At 34.4% G+C, this 23702-nt stretch overlaps 3 protein-coding genes and 1 long non-coding RNA gene across 4 annotated transcripts; 2 read left to right on the plus strand and 2 right to left on the minus strand.

The window, feature by feature from the left end:
• Positions 1-5781: 5781 nt before the first annotated feature.
• On the plus strand, positions 5782-6706 carry LOC126766215 (uncharacterized). The gene is made up of 2 exons (XM_050484108.1): positions 5782-6155; positions 6216-6706. The coding sequence occupies exons 1-2, from the start codon at positions 5782-5784 to the stop codon at positions 6244-6246; spliced, it is 405 nt and encodes a 134-aa protein (XP_050340065.1). The 3' UTR covers positions 6247-6706.
• Positions 6707-7163: 457 nt separating this feature from the next.
• Positions 7164-11079, minus strand: LOC126766241 (uncharacterized). The gene is made up of 3 exons (XR_007668764.1): positions 10855-11079; positions 7407-10782; positions 7164-7351 (listed from the first exon to the last, which is right to left on the minus strand). It is a non-coding gene; the product is annotated as an uncharacterized LOC126766241 (long non-coding RNA).
• Positions 11080-13380: 2301 nt separating this feature from the next.
• On the plus strand, positions 13381-14055 carry LOC126766197 (putative nuclease HARBI1). Its single transcript, XM_050484092.1, has 2 exons — positions 13381-13516; positions 13596-14055. Exons 1-2 carry the CDS (start codon positions 13388-13390, stop codon positions 13971-13973), a joined length of 507 nt encoding a protein of 168 aa, XP_050340049.1. The 5' UTR covers positions 13381-13387; the 3' UTR covers positions 13974-14055.
• A 1076-nt stretch (positions 14056-15131) lies between these two features.
• On the minus strand, positions 15132-16352 carry LOC126766175 (uncharacterized). Its single transcript, XM_050484067.1, has 2 exons — positions 15894-16352; positions 15132-15825 (listed from the first exon to the last, which is right to left on the minus strand). The coding sequence occupies exons 1-2, from the start codon at positions 16066-16068 to the stop codon at positions 15311-15313; spliced, it is 690 nt and encodes a 229-aa protein (XP_050340024.1). The 5' UTR covers positions 16069-16352; the 3' UTR covers positions 15132-15310.
• Between the last annotated feature and the right edge of the window lie 7350 nt (positions 16353-23702).

Consider the following 23702-nt stretch of genomic DNA (forward strand, 5'->3'; position numbering starts at 1 on the left):
ATTTAGCATGTTTTGATTATTGTTATCTTTTCCCCTTTGGCTGCTCTCTGCTTTTTTGGTCACATCAGATGCTCTATTTGCAAAGCTTGCTGCGAAAATGTAACGTTCATGATTCGCATCGACTTCCTGAGCGAGTGCCAGGGCGGATGGTAAGTCACAAGGATGCGATGCGAAGAGAATATCGCAAAGGGGCTTCCTTAACCCAGAAATGAACACTCTAAGAGCGTTGGCCCCATATTTCTCGTTAATTGCGCCTGCAATACTTTCTTCATGAGACATTTTGGTTTTATTAGCAAGTAAGTTAGGAGAGTTTTCTTTCAACCTCATCATAAAATTCGAGCACAGCGGAAGAGCCCTGTCTCAACGTCGACAATTCCTGCTCGACTAAGTAGATCGGCCACTTATCGGAGTAAGCGAAATCTAAGCGGGCTATAATAGCGTTAAAATTTAAGACAGTGCTAAACGACGATAAAAGCGCATCGGCAGCGCCTCGAATTTTATTTCTTATAATGGTAACGGCTTGGTAGTGCCGTGAGCTACCATCGTAGTCCTTAAAAATCTCATATGCGTTATGTGCCGCCTTACGCCAGGACACATAACCTTCGGTTTGACCGGACAATTCGGGTAGAGACTTTACAACGTCCAGCGATTCTTCGCAGGTTCTACCCGCTACTATCTTAATTTTTTCGTAAGTCGTTATAGTGGGTTTTTGGGATACGTTATCAATTTGGTCCTGCATGACCTTAAGCCTATTCTCAAACTCCCGCCTCTGCACCCCTAAAGCAACAGTGATCGCCGCGTTCATTATCTGTGTAAGCTGGGTTTCGTTCATTTTGACTTCTTCTTCTTCTGATAATTTAATATTTTCAAAGCTGGAGACTAAGTCAATTAAGTTGACGGTTGGCCTATTCATATACCGTGTAACCAATACTCTTCACTATTCCTCAATTAATCATTGAAAAAGTTATTACTATTTTCACGAAATAAATACCGGGTGCACCGTAAACTATTAGAGTTTAAATTTCACTTTCTTAATATATTTTATTTTTTAACAAGAGGTACCTTCAATGTTTAGATCTTTGATTCTAAAATTGAAATTCGAGTTTCTCAACTTACATTAAATTCATGATTGTCCTGATCCGCCAATGGAATAGCTGCTGCTCGTTTACGATAGCTGGTTGACTGCAGTTGCTGGCTGGTCCTTGATTCGATCGACTTTCAGCGGCATAATCCTGATTGTTTGTGGCAGCTGATTGATTGTACTTGCTCGTTTTTAACCGACACCGACAAACTACTTTGCTTAAACACAGCCCCACGTTGGGCGCCAATTAATTCAAAATGCCAATTTTGTTTTTATTGACTTTATTACGAGTATTCGAGTGGAGCGCGTCCAGCTCGAAGAGCACCAAGCATTATACTGAGAATTATTCTAATTATAAACTACCATCAAGCTACTTGTTGCTGTTGCTGCCGCCGCCGCTGCGTAGCAGTTGTGGTGTTGCGAGCTGGTGTTTGCAGGAGTGAGAACGAATATGTGCTGATGGTATTGGCAGACATGAGAACGTATAATTGCTGACTCAGTCCACGCGCAACTTTTGGATGCAACTTAAAACTTGTTATTTCCGTTCATAATTCTGAGTGCGCTACTTGTTGCTGACTCAGGCCACGCGCAATATTTTGGGGCTCCTTCAATTACATTCTTGCGTCGCGTGATAACTTGTACAAAGATTTGCGCTTGGCTTCTGCGTCAGTTATTCGCCGGCCATTTTCATGTGAAGGAAATTCATCTGATTCATCGTCGTTATCGACAACTATATAACGTATTCAATGTCGTTAGAAGTAGCTCGGAAGATGTTATGCAGTATACAGCAAATAATAAACCAGTTGGAACATAGAATATGACTTTGTTCGTCCTTTCTTTTAGAATCCTTTCTTTTAGAATCCCAAAGCAATGTTCGATCCTCACGCGATATCTGCTATGACGCAAGTTGAATGCTTTACGCTTTGAATAGTCCATTTGTTGTGAATTTGTTTGAAATGGCGTGATAAGAGTGGTCAGCACAGGATAAGGAGAATCTCCTGCTAGCCATTGAGAAGAGGAAAAAAGTGAGCTTTCTGAGTGGAGAGAGCACCAGTACGAAACATCCGAGCATCGTGTACACTACCAAAGTTTCCCGCTAATACATGCCGAATCCTTAACTGTTAATCGCATACAACTTGTGCCTTTATGGAATAGAATCGGCTTTGTGAAAAATAAGCCGAATGGCTAACAACTGGTGCTTCTGCAAGTTTCAATTCAGTACCATCAATATACCCTATGCAATGCGGCAGCTCATTGTATGTTGTTTTAACGATATCTTGTCTTTCATTGGTATCAGGCTAAGTGATATATCTAGATTTTAACTCCAAAATGACGAAAATACAGTTTTTGTAATCTTGTGAAGCGTTTCACCATCTCCTACACCAAACAGTGTAGCTACTTTCCGAATCGCCGCACTTTCACCCGATGAACCAAGCGATATAAGGTTATTGCTAACTGTAGTTCTACTGAAAATTGCCTAATGGATTGAGCGTTGTTAAACTGTGCACTGTCTTTGATCAAGGACAATAGCAACGTAAATTGATCTCTTGAGACTCGGAGCATTTATTGGTAACGTCCTTCGTCTAAATAGTAAAGAACATTAGCCCTCCATTCCAAACATTTAGGCACATTTTGATAATTTCCGCGATGGTTCGATAAGATAATTGTAAGACTTTCAGCAAATTCATCCATAGTTTTCCAATAGCTATCGTCGTCTAAAGAGTTAAAATTTTTGATTTTTTAAAGCTTAAAAAGTGAAATAAAAAATTACCATCCAGATATAGTAATATATTAGAAACAGCTTCTTCAATTATAAAATTAACAAGTTTTTGTTTCTCAGAAGTTTGTGGCATTTTTAAAAAATAAATTCGTTAATCTTTCGCAATTTGTTTTGTTTTGTTATTTATTCAATCACAATATTTGTTAAAGGAGTCATTCACAAAAGTTTTGCGTAATAGTCATTCACAATAAATTGACCGAATCAGCTGTTCATATATCACAAGATTCTGCAATGGGTGTTCTCGGCCCTTGTATATTTCAGTATAGTATTTTTGCAATCTGCAATCTTACAAGAGCAAGAGAATACCCCTATTGTAGTTGAAAAGTTAGATGTGTACAAAACTATATATGCGTATTGAGCAATGGCAACATTGTTCAAATGAAAACAAACAAAGATGTCTGATTTTTACGGGCTCAACTTTTGACACATTTTGCTCGCTAAGGACGGCAACTGAGGAAGGGAGTAGCGTTTTTCGCTGTTCCTGTTATTACTCCAGGAGTATATCTGTATATATGTATGTAGGTATCTAAGTAAGTGGTGGACATTCCATAACTGTGAAAGCTTACTTCATGCTAATACCATGTTCAGACCGACACTTTATAACACGATTTCGGCTGTTGAGACAAAAGTGAAAAATGACAGTTCAAAACCACTTCATCGAAGTGATTTCAAACTGATCCACTTTAAATCTCTCGGTGCGACTCTGATTTTGCGCCATCTACTTGTCAGCATTAGAAATCTATTACATTACACAGCTGATTTAGACACTAAAAATAGAAAAGCATATAAACAAACCAACTTTTTTTAAAGAAATTAATCTAATTCACCTGAAAATCGACTTCCCATATGAAAAAATGCGTCCATTATTTCCATTATATGGAAAATATTTAAAAAAAGGCGGCTTTTATTACAAAATACTATATGACAATGTGTTCTTTTAATAAATATTAAGCGATGTAAATTCTTGAATGGCAAAAACAGCTGAAAGTGTTTATTACAACGCAGTCTTTAATACAACAATAAAAAGTTTGCTAAGAACTCAATTATAAGAGTTTAACTTTGTATAAATAAACAATAAACAAAAACTAAACACAGGCAAAAATCATTCAGTTAAACTAAAAATATTTTCGTTTTTCGCGTCAAAAAAAAGTAAATAGTGACAACAACCGCTGTTTCTTTCTAATACTTATTTCGGGGAAACGCCAAATTTCTTTTGTAAACCGTTACTATTCAAGAGTGTGAGTGTAGTAAAACAAATTTTTTAATATCACTATTGTTTTTTCTGAGGTTAAGTCGCTAAAATATCAAATTTTGCAATGGGTAAGCGAACAACCACTGAGAAACTGTTAAAAAATCATATTAGATTTGCATAATAAATTAATAATAAAATGCGCGAAAGCGAAGAAATAATTGGAAGACACCATTGCACAATACAAAAAAATTATTGATAGACATGGTAAACATCAGACTGTTGAAAATTTGTTACGGCCGGGCCGACCAAAGCATCTTACTGACACTGAAGCGCAATCAATAGTACGGGAAGTAAAAACAAATCCAGTGCAAATATCAAAAGATATAGCGTAGACATCGGGTAAACCCGTAAGTGCCAGTACAATCAGGAGATCATTGCACAAAAGCGGTTTGCATGGACGAGTACCACCATTCTTTAAACATTTTAAAAAATAACGTTGCACCAAACTTGAAAAATTAGGACTATCAGGATATTAAACCTTTTAACAGGACAACGATCCTAAACATACCTAACCTGACCGTCCTAAAAAGGCTTTGGTTGAGGAATGGGGCATAATCTATTCAGAATTTACAAAAATTGTTGCAGAATCCATGCCTAGAAGAGTAAGTGAGGTCCAGAAGTTCAAAGGAAAGTAAACAAATTCCTAGAATGAATATTATTTTAGTTTATGTACATAGATTTTAACTTTACAGAACTCTGTTTATTTTTTTTTTGACATTCTGAATGATCGACATAAGAAGACCAAGAGAGAATAAACAAAGAAAATAAACTTTGTGTGTAATATTTATGTATGTATGTGTGTAGTAACATAAATATTTTCATTGCAATCTAAGGAACGTTGTTGATGATTGGTAAGTTTTATACAACATTTCAAAATGAACTATACCTCATAATACTGATTTTAACTAATTTAGGATGAATTTAACGATTACTGTGAATTTCTTTCAACAAACAATTGTTGATTTCATGTGTCTTCGCAAAACCTGCGTTGCCATATTCATATTTTATTGAAGAAATGTATTAAAAATTAGTACTAGATTTCTTTAGAGCTGCATACTAGCACAAGAAAATTTACAGCAATAAATTTTCTTGGCTATTTCTTAAGTGTTTTTTTATATGTAGGTTTTACATTTCTTGAGAGCTGGAACCTAATAGCCCTTACTGACGAGCACAATTAATGCGCCTTAAGCAACGCTAATGCGAATTGAAATTTTATGATGACAGACGGCAGACTTGTGCATTTAGACAGCTGATTGTGAAATTTGTTTATTTATTAAAAAAAGTGAAATAAAAATGGATAAGAGGAGATTATTAGTGGCAATTTTGTTATTCTTAGAAGATCAAAATGAATTTAATGAAAAAATCTGTTTATTACTAAATGAGTTAAAAGAAAATAGAGTGAAAGTAAAAGCAATACTTGATTGTAACACATTCTTAAAAGCTGGGATTACAATCGCTCAGCCACACACACGAAATGTTTGGAAATTCGTAAGTAAATAGGTATTTTAATTTGGGATTGAAATAAAAAAATGTATATTTTAAGTACCAAAGTGGTAAATTTTGGGAGCACGATATTCCTGCAATGGATGAAGCAAGGTTTAAGGAAAACTTTCGCGTAGATAGAAGCGCTTTCAAAAAATTGTGCGAAAAAGTAAACATATCAGTAAAATGGATAGCAACATGAGGCACTGTATCCCACTTGAAAAAAGAGTAGCTATTGCACTCTTTTCATTGGGTTCGGCAGCAGAATATAGAACCGTTGCTAGTTTGTTTGGCATTGGGCGCAGCACTGCTGGCGAAATTGTGTTGGATTTTTGCCATGCAGTTTGCGATAGTCTTGCAGATTGCATTAATGCATATCCCCCACATCCTCAAGAAGTAAAAGGAATTGTAGAAGGATTCAAAATGGTGGGATTTCCACAATACTTTGGTGCTGTAGATGGTTGCCACATCGAAGTTCAGCCCAAGAAAGACGAAGCCATAGATTATTATAACTATAAAGGATGGTATTCGGTCATTTTGTTGGCTAGTTGTGATCACAGGTAAATTTGTTACTACATTGATTTTCATACACATGTGTTTATATTTTTTACTACTTGCAGATCAAAGTTTACGTATAAGGAGCTCCCTTAAGCATTTCCATGAGCACGCTGGTATTTTCAAACAAACCAACAAACAATTGAAGGCATCAATGTACTTGTGCTTCTTATTGGCGACTCAGCCTTTCCTTTGTCACACCACATGATGAAACCATACCCATATGTGGCTAATCAATCTCCAGTAGAACAGCTCTATAACTATCGACTGTCCAAATGTCGCCAAGTGATCGAGAATGCTTTTGGTAACTTAAAGCGCGCTTCCGTAAAATTGGAAGAGACTTGCAAGTATCTCCTAAAAATGTAAATACTGTAATTAAAGCGTGTTGCATTTTGCGCAATTTTCTAAAGATTGAGAACGATGAAGTTTCTTCAGCTTGGATTCAAGACGCAGCAGAAGATGCAACAAGACATCAACCCAATCACACAACAAGATTAGGAGAAAATTATTCAACAGCGACAGCAATTAGGAATGCCATCGCAATGAGTTTCCAAAACGGTACAAAACACTTTACTTACCGCAGTAGCTATTTGTATTCCAATACATTTCCAAATTAATATTTAGTTTGAATCCATTTTATTATCACATTAATATTCAGTTTAAATTAATTTTTATCATTATAACATTTTTTTTTAATTAGTATTCAGTTTAAATTCATTTTTATCATTATCACATTTTTTCTAAAACATTTTTCATAATACCTATAAATTACTACTTTGTTGGTCGATTGCAGTAACAACCCCAATATTTTCCCGTCCTCCTCCACTGTCTTCAGCAATTCGTTTTGTTCTTTTGCCACTTTTATTAGTTCGCCCATGTAATTTCTCTTTTTAGATGTACCCGCTGCTGATGTTGAACTACCCAATGGCGATACTGATGGCGAGTTCGTCAATGTCATTACTGGCGTACACGCCGGTTCACGCGACATTGGTTCCGGTGATCCGGAAAAAGTTGAATTCGGTATGTTTTAAAGAAAAAATTATTTTAATAATAAACGTGTAAAACTCAGCTTACCACAGTAAATGATTCGAATACTTCAGCAGTATTGGCTGCTGTCAGTCCGATAATTTGATGGACCGCATCAAAATGTTTCCACAGCGATGGGCTGCCCCCCGAGGGCCCAACTTTTTTCTTTTCCTCTCTGTAATTTAACAAAAGTTAATAATGTTAACAATGTTATGTGGATACATAGTAACCTATACTTTTGTGTAAGATTCCGTATTTTAACATGCACTTCTTTTACAGTAAATTTGTGCGGCATTTGCACAGAGATGTCGGCATAGATGTGCACATTACGTTTAGCACGTCGCTAGTCTCTGGCTCGTTCCCGCCACAAATCTATTAACACAACTTCGTCACTGTTTAAATGAGTTAAGCATCCACCCTCTCTACCCAGTAAAACTAGCGCATCCTAATAAAATAGCGCAATTCACCACAATTCTTTAGAAATGATTCAAATCTTTTCACTCAACAATATTCAACCGCTTCACTAAAACTTTTCATTAAAATCGAAAGAATTAATAATATTTTGCGAATTTACAAAAGTGTTTACTTTTCTGTTTACAATTTGCAAGCCATTTGACAGTTTTTCACTCTTGTTCTTCTCAACACGGAACTATGACGTTCCGTAATGGCGGTCATCGTAATCTTGTATTCTATCATTCTTGACATAAACCTAACTTCTTACAAATCAACAAACAACATACAAAGTGCATGCGGGAGAATACCTGCACATTCTTTATTTCGCCTTCGCACTCTCTTCTCAGAGCGAAAATACATATTTATATACATATGTATAACCATGCGGCATAGAATCTGCCTGTAGTTTTATACCCTATACTGGGTACCATATGCTAAATTATTAAAATTTTAAATTTTAATTAATTTTCCGTAAAAAACTAAACGGTAAGACAAAGTAAAATTGACTTTTACAAAATACATTTATTAGAACGTATGCAAAATTAAAAATCAGATTAACGAAATATACATACATCAAATTATTAATTTGAACAACATACATTTCAACATACGTACATACACACATGTGCATTTAAACATACCCATCTATTTAAAGTCCATATTAGCATCTATTCTGCAAGACCACTTGTTCTTTGTCAAACAAAAACAAGCAGGATTGCAAGAAAAACAAAAAAAAAAAAAACATTAGCTCTAACAAGTCGTGCATACTTATGTACAAAGCATATTGATCTCTTCGACGAGCTCTCAATTGCACAAAAACAAGTACATACAAGTCAATTATTAGGGTGTGCCTCTATACCTATATAGAAAATAATTAAAAATAATATCGTGGTTTGAAAACAAATCATATAAAATAAAAATAATATTAAAATAAAAACAAATTTAAATAGCAAGTAAACAAGTAACGGTATTAATAAAACAAAAAATCCGTCTTTTACGAAAAAAAACGTTCATATACTTAAAAAAGTATTCAGTTCACACTGAGAAACCCTTTCTTCATTTTAAAAAATATTTCTTCATACAACTAAAATAATGAACAATAACAAAAATCATAGCACACCTGGAGCTACACGCTCAAAACAGATTGCTAGATTTATTTCAGAAAGTGACAGTTTAACAAGATACTGCACTAGATTTGCCTCTTCACCGATTCACGAAAACTCGGAATCGTTACTAGAAATCAGAAATATAAATCTCAACAATTTTTGGATACGACTCCAAGCGGCTCATGACGCCATAGTAGAATCTGACGATTCAGATCTACCTCAAATTTTTAAATCATCGGCTTACGATACTTACGAAAACTGCTTAGACCAATATGAAGAAACGAAAGCTATGATCTCCGATCAATTGAAGCTATTAAAAGCAATTGCACCTACTCCCCACAGTAGAGTAGAGCTGCCACAAGTGCAACAATATCAAGAGGCAAGTTCAGGCATCCAACTTGAGGTGCCCGCATGTGACACAGAAACATTTTATGGAGGTTATGAAGAATGGCCATCCTTCCGGGACATGTTCACGGCCGTGTACATAAACCATCCTCAATTATCAGAGAAGAAAGTGCCCAACGTGGCAACAAATGAAAGATTTTCTCACCACCCAATATGAAATTGCGGAAAGGTTAGAAGAAAAAATAATCAAAACTAAGAATGACCAAAATGGAAGCTCAAATAGACCCCAAGCTAGAAGCAAAAACAAATTAAACAGAATTTTTAACAAAATACAATCGTTCACATCGGAACAAAGAAAACATATGTCATGCGAACTATGCACAAGAGGACATAAGCTTAAAACTTGCGAGAAGTTTAAAAAATTAAGCATTAACGAAAGGAACAACTTTGTCAGATCAAAGAGACTCTGCACAAACTGCTTGTCCCATACCCACGATCTGAAAACTTGTAATATTACACTTTTCATACATTTTCAAAAATAAATAAAATCTCAAAAGAAAGTTAAGGGATCACCATACTCCCAATGCGATACAGTGACGCACCTACTCTTACAAAAGGCAAAGGTCGTTCTTATCGCATCTATCTAAGCGCTACTCATGGAAAACAGCTCTAAGAAGCATCAACTTAATTATGAAGAATTTTCTACTCTATGAATCGAAGCCGTTCTCTATTCACGGCCATTCTCTCGCAAGATCGCTCTACTTTCATAGTCCTAAATCTAGGGCTAAGGAGTACCCATTGATGAGCCGATAACACAGAAAAGGCAAATAATAAATAATCCAGTTAATGAAACGATAAAAGGAAAAATCGCAAATACAAAAGGTTGTCAGTAAAATCAATTAAACCCGCATAATAAAGTTGCATTTCTTAAGCACCTACCCGTATATTAAAATGCACATTGAAATATATGTGATATGTTTCATACCAAAATCCGTTCTCTACACACACGGATAAATATGAATCCTTCAAGACATACTTCTGCTGTCAGAACGTATTCCGCGCTTCGGCTACTCCACCAGTAGTACGTCGAAATACATACTTATACGTATAATACTAGGCAAAATATTCACCTAGGGGGCCCAGGATGTTTAAATGAGTTAAGCATCCACCCTCTCTACCCAGAAAAACTAGCGCATCCTAATAAAATAGCGCAATTCACCACAGGATGCCACTGCAACACAACACCAATTTAACTCACCAAACCTCTACACCAACCCAACCAACAAAAGGAGTGGACAACGGGGAAGCTGACACAATTCGTTTCCACAATTCGCCACGCACTCATCGCTGATACACATTGGCTTTTTACGCCCGTACCGAGAACACACGTCCCGCTACAGTTTTTCAACATCGACAGCAGCGATCTATCTACATCGACAACATTCGTTACTTAAATAATCGAAATATTTAACTTTAAGAAAAGGAATATTTGTAAAAAGTCAAATACTTCTTTAATAAATTATTTGTACAATATACACATTAGTGCTGCGGTCTTTTTATTCCGAATGTGCGTGATTACCAATTTAATAATTTTATGATTACCACAATACAAATAGAGACACATACATATGTATGTATCTATTTGTTACAAAACTAAACAGTCACTATTTGTCCACATTGTTCTTAGTTTGTTCCCTTCCATCTAAAAATATTAAAATTAGTTTTTGTAAATATACTGGCACATAATATAATTAGCAATATAAAAACCGCTTACCTCTACCGCTTTCTTTAAATCTTTTGCTTACGTTTTCATCTTCTTCCTTCTGTCAATCACCATTCACAATGGCAAAAATCTGTCATTTTTAACCAATGTTGCCTACTAAATTCAGCAAGCAAGCAGCACTTTGGTAGAATCGTGTCCGATGTATGTAAAAGAATATACAGCGTATTGAAAAATTAAATTCCAGAATGGACAGAACTAGGGATGGTAAACTCGATGCCGATTCTAATCGAGAATCGAGTTTTCTCGTAAAACAATCGATTTTTCGGAATCGATCTTCAGTAGTCGAAGTCGATTAAGAATCGATTCTTGACATTTAACTTTACTATTAATTAAGTGACTAGTTTCAAGTTATACATACTACATACGAGCACAAGAAAACTCGCGATTCTAAATTCTTGACGATAAATTTATTAAAATGGCGCCTAGTGCTGTATGGATTTACTTTAAAAAAATAAACAACGGGTCGAAAGTTCAGTATCACCAATGTGGAAAGCAATTAAAATATAATAATAGTACGTCTAGCTTAATCAAACATTTCGAAAGATCACATAAATTTTCCTTTTCTGTTTCTAATCCTAATCAAAATCGCACATTGAGTGAAAAAGAGAGTGACAAGTAGCTTATTGTTCTTTTACTTATTTTAAATTTATTTGAAAACTTATTTTATTAACCCATTAGGTCCCAACTTCTTTTATGCAATTTTTTTCCCATTTTCTGTTAGTCTGGCCCAAAATATAGAGACAAACGCACAAATTTCGGTTTTCAGAAACCATATATATATTTTATTTCATCTGAATAGTTAGCTCCCAAATGGGAACATTAGGTAAATAAGACTTACCGTGCGATTCTGTACTGTGATACTGTCTCAAGTCTCTAAATTTGAGATTTTGAGTTAGAGACAATTTTTGAGACTTGAGACGATTTTGCTATTCTGTAAGTGACAGTCACAAAATCTATTACATTTCATTATTCAGAGATGTTTTTAAACTTGAATGAAAATAAATATGTCGATAACAAATATTAAATTTTCTATGACATAGTCAAAAAACATAATTATCAATAAAAGTAAAAATAAATGTTGACTTTGTTTCATAATATTTACGAAATTTATGTAAAAGTGATTTATTTTTAACCTTTTCGTGTTTGAGTTGCTTACAATATAGAAAATAACTACAATCGATTATCTGTGATGATCTCTATTCAGTATATTCAAAATGGCGGACAAGAGTTCTTTTTGGTTTTGTGACCTGTTAATTACCCAGCCCTACCGTGCGATTCTGTAACTTGAGACAGTCTCAAGTCTCTAAATTTGAGATTTTAAGTTAGAGACGATTTTTTGAGACTTGAGATGATATTGCTATTCTGTAAGTGACAGTCACAAAATCTATTACATTTCATTATTCAGAGATGTTTTTACACTTGAATGAAAATAAATATGTCGATAACAAATATTAAATTTTCTATAACATAGTCAAAAAACATAATTATCAATGAAAATAAAAATATATGTTGACTTTGTTTCATAATATTTACGAAATTTATGTAAAATTGATTTATTTTTAACCTTTTCGTGTTTGAGTTGCTTACAAAATATAAAGAAACGACAATCGATTAATATCTATGATGATCTCTATTCAGTATATTCAAAATGGCAGACAAGACTTCTTTTTAGTTTTGTGACCTGCTAACTACCAGGTCTCAATATTTTGAGACTAACGCTAGAGACTGTTTAGTGAATAGTAACTAGTCTCAAATTGAGACTTTGCCTCAAAATGTCTCAAATAGAGACTAGAGACTGGTTACAGAATCCCGCTACTATTCTCATGCCCTCACAAAAGTCACCAACATCACTACAGTGATGTTTCTCACTGTAGTGAGGGTTACCGTATTCTGGCGAAAATTCAAAGGCTCACTATTATCGCAAATATCTATGACGTGTGAAAGCAGCCATCATAATAGAAAACATCTGTGTTTGTTTTGTTTTAAATCAATATTTTACATTTTTAAAAAAATTGGGAATTGCGTGTTATAATTAGCATGGAGGAACTATTATTTGTATATGCGGCAATTGTTGTGGAGGAGGAATCGGGCGGTAAGAGGAAAGTGTTAAAGGGTTTGCGAGACAAAAGAGATCCTTTTAGTATGCAGGACACAACATTTATTAATACATTTCGATTCCAAAAATCGCTATGTAAATTACTTATAATTGAATTGGTGCCGCATGATGTACAGAAGTCAAATATACCTTTTGATCTGCGTTTCCTGGCGTGTTTGTATTTTTACGGGCATGGCTCTTACCAAAAATGCGTTGGTAATAGTTATATGCTCTCTATGAGCCAGCCCTCTGTGTCTAGAACTCTGCCCTTTATTTCGAAATTAATTGTGGATGTTAAGGGCAGTGAAATTTATTTCCCTTCAAGCGCGCAGGATGTTTCAGATACAAAGAAGGGGTAAGATAAATAAATAAAAATAAATGTATGTAAATAAATAAATTTTTTCTTAAAGATTTTACACGAAATTTGGGATGAAGGGCACAATCGGCGCAATCGATTGTACCCATATTGGGATTGTTTCACCCTCAAGCACAGACGCCACTACTCCTCTTTCACTTTTCATGAACCGGAAAGGATTTTACAGCCTTAATGTAGAAGCAGTACGTAATGTTCTATATTATACAAACTATTTACCAATCTTTCTATTAATACATATGTATATATTTGCATTTTTGGCAGGTTTGTGATCATCGACTTCTGTTCACCGCTGTCAACGCGAGATTTCCCGGATCTTGCCATGATTCTGGTATTTGGACCACATCCCCAACACGTATGCACCTCACAAATACCTATAACACGCAAAGTGATTCGTGGTTGTTAGGTGACCAAGGATATCCATTGGAGCCATGGCTGTTAACGGCAGTCGCTGAACCTTCAAATGCAAGGGAAGTGCGCTACAATAAGTTGCACGCCAAAGCACGTAATACCATTGAGAGAGCCTTTGATGTTTTGAAGTCACGATTCCGGTGCCTCTCAAAACACCGCATTATTCATTACAGACCTGAAAAGCGTCGTTTGTTATTTACGCGTGCACAATTCTTCACAACATTTTACTGAAGCATGGTGTGGCTGCAGACCTTGGCTTCGAAGAAGTTTTAGAAGAATCACAAGACTCCGAAATTGTTTTCGAAAACCCCAATTTTAGGGAGTATTATGTATGTATATATTTCCAGTGGCGTTATGTACTATAAATATATATATATATAAATATATAAACATATATACATTAGGGTGATTCAAAAAAAAATTTTTTTTTTTTTTCAATTGGTACTCGCAAAAATAGGGTTCCTAGACACCTCTAAGAAAGCCTCTCCAAATATGAGTTTTTAATTGTAACGGGAAGGTCCTCCGCCTAACGGTTTTCTATTTTTTCTTATTATCAGATAGAAAAATTTATATCTCGCTTCCAACTACTTGAAAAAATATTTTGTTAATTAGGTTTTGTAGGAAATTGAATGCTCTAAAATATGGTCTCTTATGATTTTTTCGTAAACCCAACCGTTTAAAAGATATTAACGGTTGAAATTTGACTATTTTTGGAAAAATTCTTTTTTTCTTATTAATTTTATAACTCAATGAAAAAAAATTATTATGAATGATGAAACACATAGTTTTGTAGGAAATTTACTGCTCTATAAAAATGGTCAACTATGATTTTTCGATTAAGCTAAGCGTTTTCGAGATATTCATCGTCAAACATCAATGCATATTAGGGTGGATCAAATAAAATTTTTTTTTTTTTCGTTTGGTACTCTGAAAAATAGGCTCCTAGACACCTCTAAGAAAACCTCTCCAAAAATCTATTCATAATAATTTTTTTTCATTGAGTTATAAAATTCATAAGAAATAAAAAATGTTCCCAAAAATAATCAAACTTTAACTGTTAATATCTTTTAAACGGTTGGGTTTACGAAAAAATCATAAGAGACCATATTTTAGAGCATTCAATTTCCTACAAAACCTAATTAACAAAATATTTTTTCAAGTAGTTGGAAGCGAGATATAAATTTTTCTATCTGATAATAAGAAAAAATAGAAAACCGTTAGGCGGAGGACCTTCCCGTTACAATTAAAAACTCATATTTGGAGAGGCTTTCTTAGAGGTGTCTAGGAACCTATTTTTGCGAGTACCAATTGAAAAAAAAAAAAATTTTTTTTTGAATCACCCTAATATACATACATACATATATGTAAGTTACTTACTGTCTCTGTACATTTTACTCCCTCTAAGAATGAATAAAAAGACATCTACATATGTTTAAATAATTCATTTTATTTTATTTTATTTATTAAAGAATTCATTTTATTTAATTTAATTTTTTTACATTTTTATTTAATTTTTTTTTATTTTTTTACATTTTTATTTAATTTTTTTTTATTTTTTTACATTTTTATTATTGCTTATCTAATTTTTCAGACAATTTAGCCATAACCTCGGACAGCGAGGTTAGTGCTTTTGTCATTTGGGTCAGCACCCCTGTCATCTGCACATTTTGCTCTACAATTTTCCTTTGTAGAGCAATGGCCTCCTCCTCTCGCTTTTCCCGATCCTCCATTTTCTTTAGCACTGTCCCAAGCATCTTCGCTGCAGTCAATGTTTCAGGAGGGATGTAAGAAGGAGATGGCATAGGAGAAGATAAGATGGGAGGAGATAAGGAAGAAAGCGGAGGTGATGGTGAGGAAGAAAAATTAGGTGATGGCGAGGAAAAAAAATTTAAAGTCAGAGCAGGAAAAGCTGGAGCAGGAGATGTGGCTGCTGGCGAGGATGCTGGAGAAGGCGATGCGACTATTGGTGTTGGCGCTGGAGCAGGCGAAGTGACTGCTGGCGAGGTGCTGGAGCAGGCGATGCGACTGTTGGTGTTGGCGCTGGAGCAGGCGATTTGACTGTATTTAAATACAACGGCAAAACCTGTAAGTATAAAACGGATCAATTATTGCCTCATATATAGTCCGACAAATATTAAATTAAAATATTACCTGGTGACCCAAAGTCGCAACACCCGGCAAATCCATCCACCGCTGCTGCTCCAAAAGTTGAAATTGCTTGCTCCTCGAATTCGCTCATTCCATTTATCGGAGGGTCTCCACCAGTCGCTTGCGCATGTGCCTTCAGTTTGCGCGCTCGCGATCGCAACTGATGTTTCCAATTCATCAATGACTATGGAAACATATTTTAATAATGTGAAACATACACAAGCATTTATGAACTTACCTCCCTCCACTTGGCTGCCGACCGAGTTGGACCTCTTAAGGCATTTAAATTATCTGCTAACTCCGACCAAAGTAATTGCAGCCCTTGAGGGTTGGTCGGAGTTAGCTTCCCCGTTGCAACTCAGGATGCTGTTTGCAAAACATTATGTAATGTTGCAGCTGCTCCTGACTTGTCCTTTCCGTTTTTGTACGCCTAGGAATATATGAAATTATTGTATATATATATGTATATTTAAAATTTGCAAAATAACTTACATATGCTGATTATCCATTGTGGTGTACTTTTTTGTTTGCTTTCTTAAAACAGCTGTTTGACAGCTAAAAGCTTTTTACCTCACGTGGTGACTTTTTTAAGTTTTTTTCTTATGAGGTTTGAGCAAGAATAGCCTCACAAAATATGCCTCACAAAAAATCTCTAAAATTTTTCCTCTCAACTCAGTTGAGAGGTTTTTTCAGAATAGGGCTGCCCAGGTCTCAAGTTTGAGTCAATATTTTGAGACTATCGATAGAGACTGTTTAGTGAATAGTAACTAGTCACAAATTGAGATTTTACTTTAAAATGTCTCAAATAGAGACTGGAGACTGGTAACAGAATCCCGCTATTAAATCATATTGTGATAGTCCACAAAGCAATGAACGTGCATACCTCGATCGCATTCAGCACATATCTTACGTGAATTTTTTTACAGAACGCACATCGTTTTTGTTTTCCATTTGGAATAGCAGCTAAAACATGTTTTGCAATAGTCCTGTTTTGTTTGAGTGTACGAACTGGGCGACCAAGTATTTTCGGATCTGAAAGATCAGAATGTATATGCAAATAGCTTCGCGCTACCATACTAATGAAGTCAAGATAAGAAATCCTTTCATGACTTATGTTATATAAAACGAATGCATTATACATACAAATATCAAAACAGTTTGTAAAAAGCTTGAAGTACCACTTTTTTCCTCTAATTTTTACAGGGTATTTATTAATATGCCAATCTAACTTATCAACACCTCCCATGTACTTATTATATTGTGATATTACATTAGGCTGAAGTACTTAGACATACTTTTTGTCTTTTTGCAGTATCTTTGAACCGGTAGCATTGGATATATATTTAGGTGATTTCTAATAATTTTTACACATCTATTATCATTCCATGAGACAACTAGTACTTCACTATTTTTGTCAAATCTATAATCAACAGCGCCTCGAGGTTCTTTTTTCATAGCGTCATCTGTTTTTATAGGACACTTATTGAGACGATTGAATCTGGCTGTTCCGGTGGCACGCACATTTTTCTTACTTAAGCTTAGTACGCAGCTCTCAAGAAACGTAAAAACTTCATATAAAAAAACGCTTAAGAAACGGTCAAGATACTCTCCTGCGACAAACTTACTTGTGCTAGTACGCAGCTCTCAAGAAATCTAGTACTAATTTTTGATACTTTTTTTCAGTAAAATGTGAATATGGCAAACCTTGTTTTGCGAAGAAACATCAAATCAACAATTGTTTCTTGAAGGAAATTCGAAGTAATCGTCAAATTCATCCTAAATTAGTTGAAATCATTATTATGAAGTATATATTCCATTTTGAAATGTTGTATAAAACCTACCAATCATCAACAACATTTCTTAAATCTCAATGAAAATATTTATGTTACCATACACATACACACATACATATTACGCACAAAGTTTGTTTTCTTTGTTTATTCTCTCTTGCTCTTCTAATGTTGATCATTCACAATGCGTAACCAGCTGCCAAAATTACTTGAGAAATAATGTATATTTTTTCTTGAGCAATTACTTGAGAGCTGCGTACCAACCTTTAGAAGTGAAATCAGTCTGAAACTTGAAAAGAAATTGTCAAAATATAGTTCGTGGTCTTCAAGATTCTCCAGATGATTAACCATTGAAGTTATGACCTTTTCTTCCACACTTGTCAAATCCTTCTCAACAGGATCTCTTTTTCCTTGATACAGTTCAATATTGTAACAAAACCCAGTTTCTCCAAAGGCCATAATCCACTGTTTTAACCCAAAACGTATCGGCTTTCCTTTAATAAATTGCTTTAGGAAGTGACCTCCGTAATATCGTACCATCTGCTCATCTATAGACAATAGTTTTGAAAACACGTTGAGTTTCAAAAAATTTTCGTTGAGTTTTTCTATCAATGGCTTAATTTTGAAGTCCTTTTCAGGAAGACTGTTGCCAATATCATCGTTGTTGGCAAAGTGCAAAAATCTCTTGATTTCAAGGTATCTGTTTTTCGGCATACAGTTTCTTACAGTTTGTATATCAACGTCATCGTCAGTGCACCAATACATCTTTTCAGATGGTAAACTGTGGTATGAAGTAAAAATCAATATGCCTAAAAACTTACGAAAACCCTCTGAAGAAAGGGAAAAACCATGAAAATTGTTTTGGTGTGCATAGCGCACTCTTTCTTTAACTACGTGTTGGACTAGCAAATCGTTAAAAAGAACTCAAAAATTTCGAATGGCTCTTTTTGTTGAAATTTTTCCCGAATACTTGCTTTGCTATTTTCGCAACGTTTAGACGATGAAAAATTTCGACTGTAGGTCGCATCAGTATGAGTCTAACGTGATGATCTAGTTTTGCTGGCTGAATTTTCTTCGTCCAGCTTTTGTCGTTTTGAAGTTGTACTTGGTGAGAAGGCGATATCTGGTTCTCTTTCCGTAAAGTGAATTTCTACTTCGCCAGTTACGTCCTTTAGTTCTACAACTTCATCGAGATTGTCTTCATCAACATCTTCGCAATCAGTCAGACTATCAGCATCTGGTGGCAGTTGCACTATATCAATAGTGCTTTCGTCACCCAACTCTACGTCTTCGAGAATTTCTTCTAAAATTCCCTCAATTTCATGAAGTTTTAGAGCTCTTTGGCTGAACATAGAATTTCAGTCTAAAACGACAAGGGAAACTATTAACACAATTTTGACATAGGGACCAATGCTCCCAATTGGGAACATTACAAATTCATCGGTATTGAAAAATTCAAGCAATTTGTTCAATAAAAACTGTTCATTTTATTTACTTACGACACAATATAGCACAATAAAGAAGACAACACATGGATTTTATTGTTAAAATGAACAAATTTAGCGAAAAAAACCCGAAGAAAAGAAAAATGTACCACTTCCGAAAATATTTGCTTGCTACTGTACACGTGATCATTGGAGATCATCAGGAACAGCTGATTATAAGCATAGGAATGTGAGAATATGTAACTTGTTATCGGCTGTTCGACATATGGGTGATTTTCGACAAAATTTCGTTATTTGTGCAAACTCCCAAATGGGAACATTGGGACCATATGGGTTAAACTTGTTTAAACAACTTGAATTATTTAAAAAAAATTTATATGAAATGTAATGTTTTTGGTACATTATCTATAGACAAAAAAATATAATTGTTTTTAAATATTTTTGTGTTTTGTTTAATCGATTTGAATTATTCAATCAATTTATGCCTTGTGATTTAATAAATAATTTTTTGTCCTTTTAATTTAAAATCAATTAAAATCGAAAGAATCGATTCTTGCGTTCGATTAGTCGATTCTTAGAATCGAAAAATATTGTACAAATGGGCATCCTCCCCCGACCTCAACACACACACCACATCACTAACACGAAACCTTCACCACACCACATCACATCGATTGAAACTTACATCCCCAACACGCAGCCTTCACCACACCACACCACGCTTACAACCCACATTCTACACGAGAGCAGCACACACCGACACCCACACCTACACACATGTACATCACCACAGTTACATCATCCTATTCAGCGCCAACGGGGATAAAGAAGGACCGTTGTTCAGAATCAAGCTCAGTTGGTTCTACGACTCTATCATCGATCGGTCACGTTCGCCTATCCCGCTTCGATTCGCCGCCATTAAATAGTTAATCTCAACTTCAAAACCGTGTATTTATTTAGTTTTTTTTTAAATAAAATCTCTGTTGGTTACAACCCCCTTTTTTCGGTATTGCAATTATTTTGATTTGTGGTGAGTGGAAAAACATATAAAAGGTGAGTGCACTATTCTAACAAATATAAAAAAATAATCGGAATCGAGAATCGATTCTGTAAACAATCTTTCCATCCTTAGACAGAACACTCGTTGTTGAAGATACCGAATTGCTTTCAAACACAATGGAACTTTCCGAACTGCGTCGGGCGTATCGATGGCAAACACATAGCTATCAAAGCCCCTCCAAAATCTGGAAGCATATTTTATAATTACAAAGTAAGTGAATACGTATACATATTTATAGATTATAATACCCTCGTACGCTCGGGTATACATAGTTAATAATTTTTATTAATATGCTATTGTGTTGATGGCCACATGTAATGTAGGGTGATTTAAAAAAATTTTTTTTTTTTCGTTTGGTACTCGGAAACCCAACCGTTTAAAAGATATTAACAGTTAAAGTTTGATTATTTTTGGGAACATTTTTTATTTCTTATGAATTTTATAACTCAATGAAACAAAATTATTATGAATGATGAAACTCATAGTTTTGTAGTCAATTTACTGCTCTATAAAAATAGTCTCCTATGATTCTTCAATTAAGTTAAGCGTTTACGAGATATTCATCGTTAAACATCAATGCATATCAATTTTTCTAGTTTTTGGTCAATAATTCAAAAAATTTCAATTTATTTTGCGAGTTTAAGGGAAATTTACAGAAATTTGAATTTCTATGAATAGAAATATGTTATGAACTATGAATAGAAATATGTTATGAGTTTTTTTAGTCTTGGGCATGTTTGGTTACATTAAAACAAAAAAATAGTGCATTCTTTATTATATGTATGTATAATTCAATGTAGTGTATTTCACATGTGTTTCACTTTTTTATCGAGAAATTTAGTTTTTTAATTATCAATTGCAATATAATTTTCAATATTTTCAACATAACGGTACACTTTTACTGTAAATAATTTCCTTTATTGCAGTTTGGGTATTTTTTTCGATGTTCTTTGATAACTTGCAATAAGTATTGGAATTGCTCTTAATTTTTTGTCAAGCATTGATTATATTCACTAACTAATGCAACTGCTCGTTCTGCTGAATCATTAACAACTTTCAATTGGTTAAAGTATTATTTATTTTCAATGTAACTGTCATTAGTAGGTCACGATTCAATATCTTTATCAAGGAAATCATACGGTAAATCAAAGATTTTTAAGAGATTTAAAGACTTTTTAGAAACAAAGTCACTCGGACTATGAAAAGTTACACTACTACCTGACTTTATAATAATTAAATATCTCAGATACTTACTACTCTCATGTATGTGGTTAAGTTTGATACAGGTACATTATTAGAAAGAATCCCTCTATGGGTACCGGATTTTTGATCCAAATACATCTTTCTGATATTATCATCAAGCACTTTTAAGGATTTTTCGCTGACAATGTCAATAATTGTTCAAGATCAGACTGAAATTTCTTTTCCTTTTGGTTTTGCACTAAATTTTTTTTATCGAAATTTTTTTCTAGTTTTAACCATTGACTGTGATAGTGAAGAAATTTTTTGACTGCACTGTTTTAGGAACACTGAAAATACGGTATTAAATGAATTTTATTTTATCATTTGTGAAATGCCGTCGGGTAGGTAGCTGATGTAGAGCACGTTTTGAGCTCTTGAACTCTATAAATCTTTCATGTTGAAAATACAAAAAGGATAAAGATCCTTCTTTTTTACAAATGTATTTCTGGGAAAAATAAGAATTCATATTTTTGGACTACTATATAATAATTGTGGCATAAATTTTAAATACCAATTAAAATAATAAATTTAAAATGAGCAGTGATATATTCCCAACCCAATTTGCATAATTTTTCTGTAAATTAACAATATTAAACTAAATATAATTTTTTGGAAAAATGTTATTTTGAAAATGTACTTTATTTTTATAATATAACAAAACCGTCTTAATGCTCGCTCTTCTAAATTTCATATTACCGAATTGAAAATGCCGTCGGCATATGTGCAAATGGGATATGTCGCCTCTTTGAAATTTTCATAGAAATGAAAACTGCGCTGTCAAACTTCAGCATTGATGTTTGACGATGAATATCTCGTAAACGCTTAACTTAATCGAAAAATCATAGGATACCATTTTTATAGAGCAGTAAATTTCCTACAGAACTATGAGTTTCATCATTCATAATAATTGATTTTCATTGAGTTATAAAATTCATAAGAAATAAAAAATGTTCTCAAAAATAATCAAACTTTAACTGTTAATATCTTTTAAACGGTTGGGTTTACGAAAAAATCATTGCAGGCCTTTTTTGTAGAGCATTCAATTTCCTACAAAATCTAAGGAACAAGATATTTTTTCAAATAGTTGGAAGCGAGATAAAAATTTTTCTATCTGATAACCGTTTAAGTAGAGCAAGACGAATTGAAAACGCGTTTGGAATTTTGAGTGCAAAATGGCTTTGCCTTAGAAAGTTATTATTTTGCCATCCGGATCGGGCACGATCGATTGTTTAAGCAAGCTGCTGATGGTTTTTATAAAAAGAAGTTTGATGTTTCTGTTGAAGTTGTAATCTTAATATTATTAATATGGCAACCTTCTAAATGATATTATCTGTATCATAGATTTTACATTGTACATTGAATTCAGTTCAGTTCTTATTAAACCTTTAAACTATAAACACTGCGTTTTATTATCAGTGGTTCTCTGCAACAATGGTTATGGGCCCAGGTCAGAATGCATAGGGCACCATTTGTTGTAACGGCAAATATTAACTGGAGTGAATTTTCAATTTCGTGTGTTCGCGGTTTTTAAATAAGTTTGTATAAATGAGCATCCTCCCCCGTGCATCCACACATACACCACACTATCACACCACATCAACTCAACTTCACAACACGGACACGCACCTTCACCATACTCACTTCACAAGTCATCAGGGCTTACAACCCACATTCCACACTACACACCAACCAACCACATCACACCAGCTGATTCCACATAAAACATAAAAATGGAACCTCAGCTCACTTCGCTTTCGATCTCAGCAGCGACCACGCGTGTGCAAACAGTGTTCACCGAGCAACATCAGTTTTATTTCCCGAATTTTCAACCGCGAGCGGCATCAGCAGTTTATTTCCCGATCTTTCGTCATTGAGCGGCATCAGCGATTTTTTTCCGAATTTTCGCCAGCGAGCGGCATCATCAGTTTATTTCCCGATCTTTCGCCATCGAGCGGCATCAGCGTTTTTTCCCGAATATTCATCATCGAGCAGCATCAGCGTTTTTCTTCCGAGTTTCGCCATTTCCATCCAGTTTCGGAATTATAAAAATTTGATTATTATAGTTTCTTCTGTACATTTACAAAGTGAAATACATTGTATACAAACCAGAAAACCGCATTCCATATACACGCGCGTATATTCCTGCTAATTACATTTTTTCATTTATTAAACAAATCTTGTGGTGGTAAAGAAGAAGGTGAGTTAGTGAAAATTACAAAGTTTTTAAAATGAGTTTGTCTCTGCAAATCTAAAAAAAACTGGCAGAAGATAATTA

Source organism: Bactrocera neohumeralis, unplaced genomic scaffold, assembly GCF_024586455.1.
Source record: "Bactrocera neohumeralis isolate Rockhampton unplaced genomic scaffold, APGP_CSIRO_Bneo_wtdbg2-racon-allhic-juicebox.fasta_v2 cluster11, whole genome shotgun sequence".
Lineage (NCBI taxonomy): Eukaryota > Metazoa > Arthropoda > Insecta > Diptera > Tephritidae > Bactrocera > Bactrocera neohumeralis.

Excerpts from the sequence above, each read along its gene's own strand:
- LOC126766215 (XM_050484108.1), top strand. The coding sequence starts at position 5,782 with ATGGATAGCAACATGAGGCACTGTATCCCACTTGAAAAAAGAGTAGCT. Across the intron at positions 6,156-6,215 it reads TTGGCTAGTTGTGATCACAG|ATCAAAGTTTACGTATAAGG; the intron begins GTAAATTTGTTA and ends TACTACTTGCAG.
- LOC126766197 (XM_050484092.1), top strand. The coding sequence starts at position 13,388 with ATGAAGGGCACAATCGGCGCAATCGATTGTACCCATATTGGGATTGTT. Across the intron at positions 13,517-13,595 it reads ACAGCCTTAATGTAGAAGCA|GTTTGTGATCATCGACTTCT; the intron begins GTACGTAATGTT and ends CATTTTTGGCAG.
- LOC126766175 (XM_050484067.1), bottom strand. The coding sequence starts at position 16,068 with ATGAATTGGAAACATCAGTTGCGATCGCGAGCGCGCAAACTGAAGGCA. Across the intron at positions 15,826-15,893 it reads TTGCGACTTTGGGTCACCAG|GTTTTGCCGTTGTATTTAAA; the intron begins GTAATATTTTAA and ends TTATACTTACAG.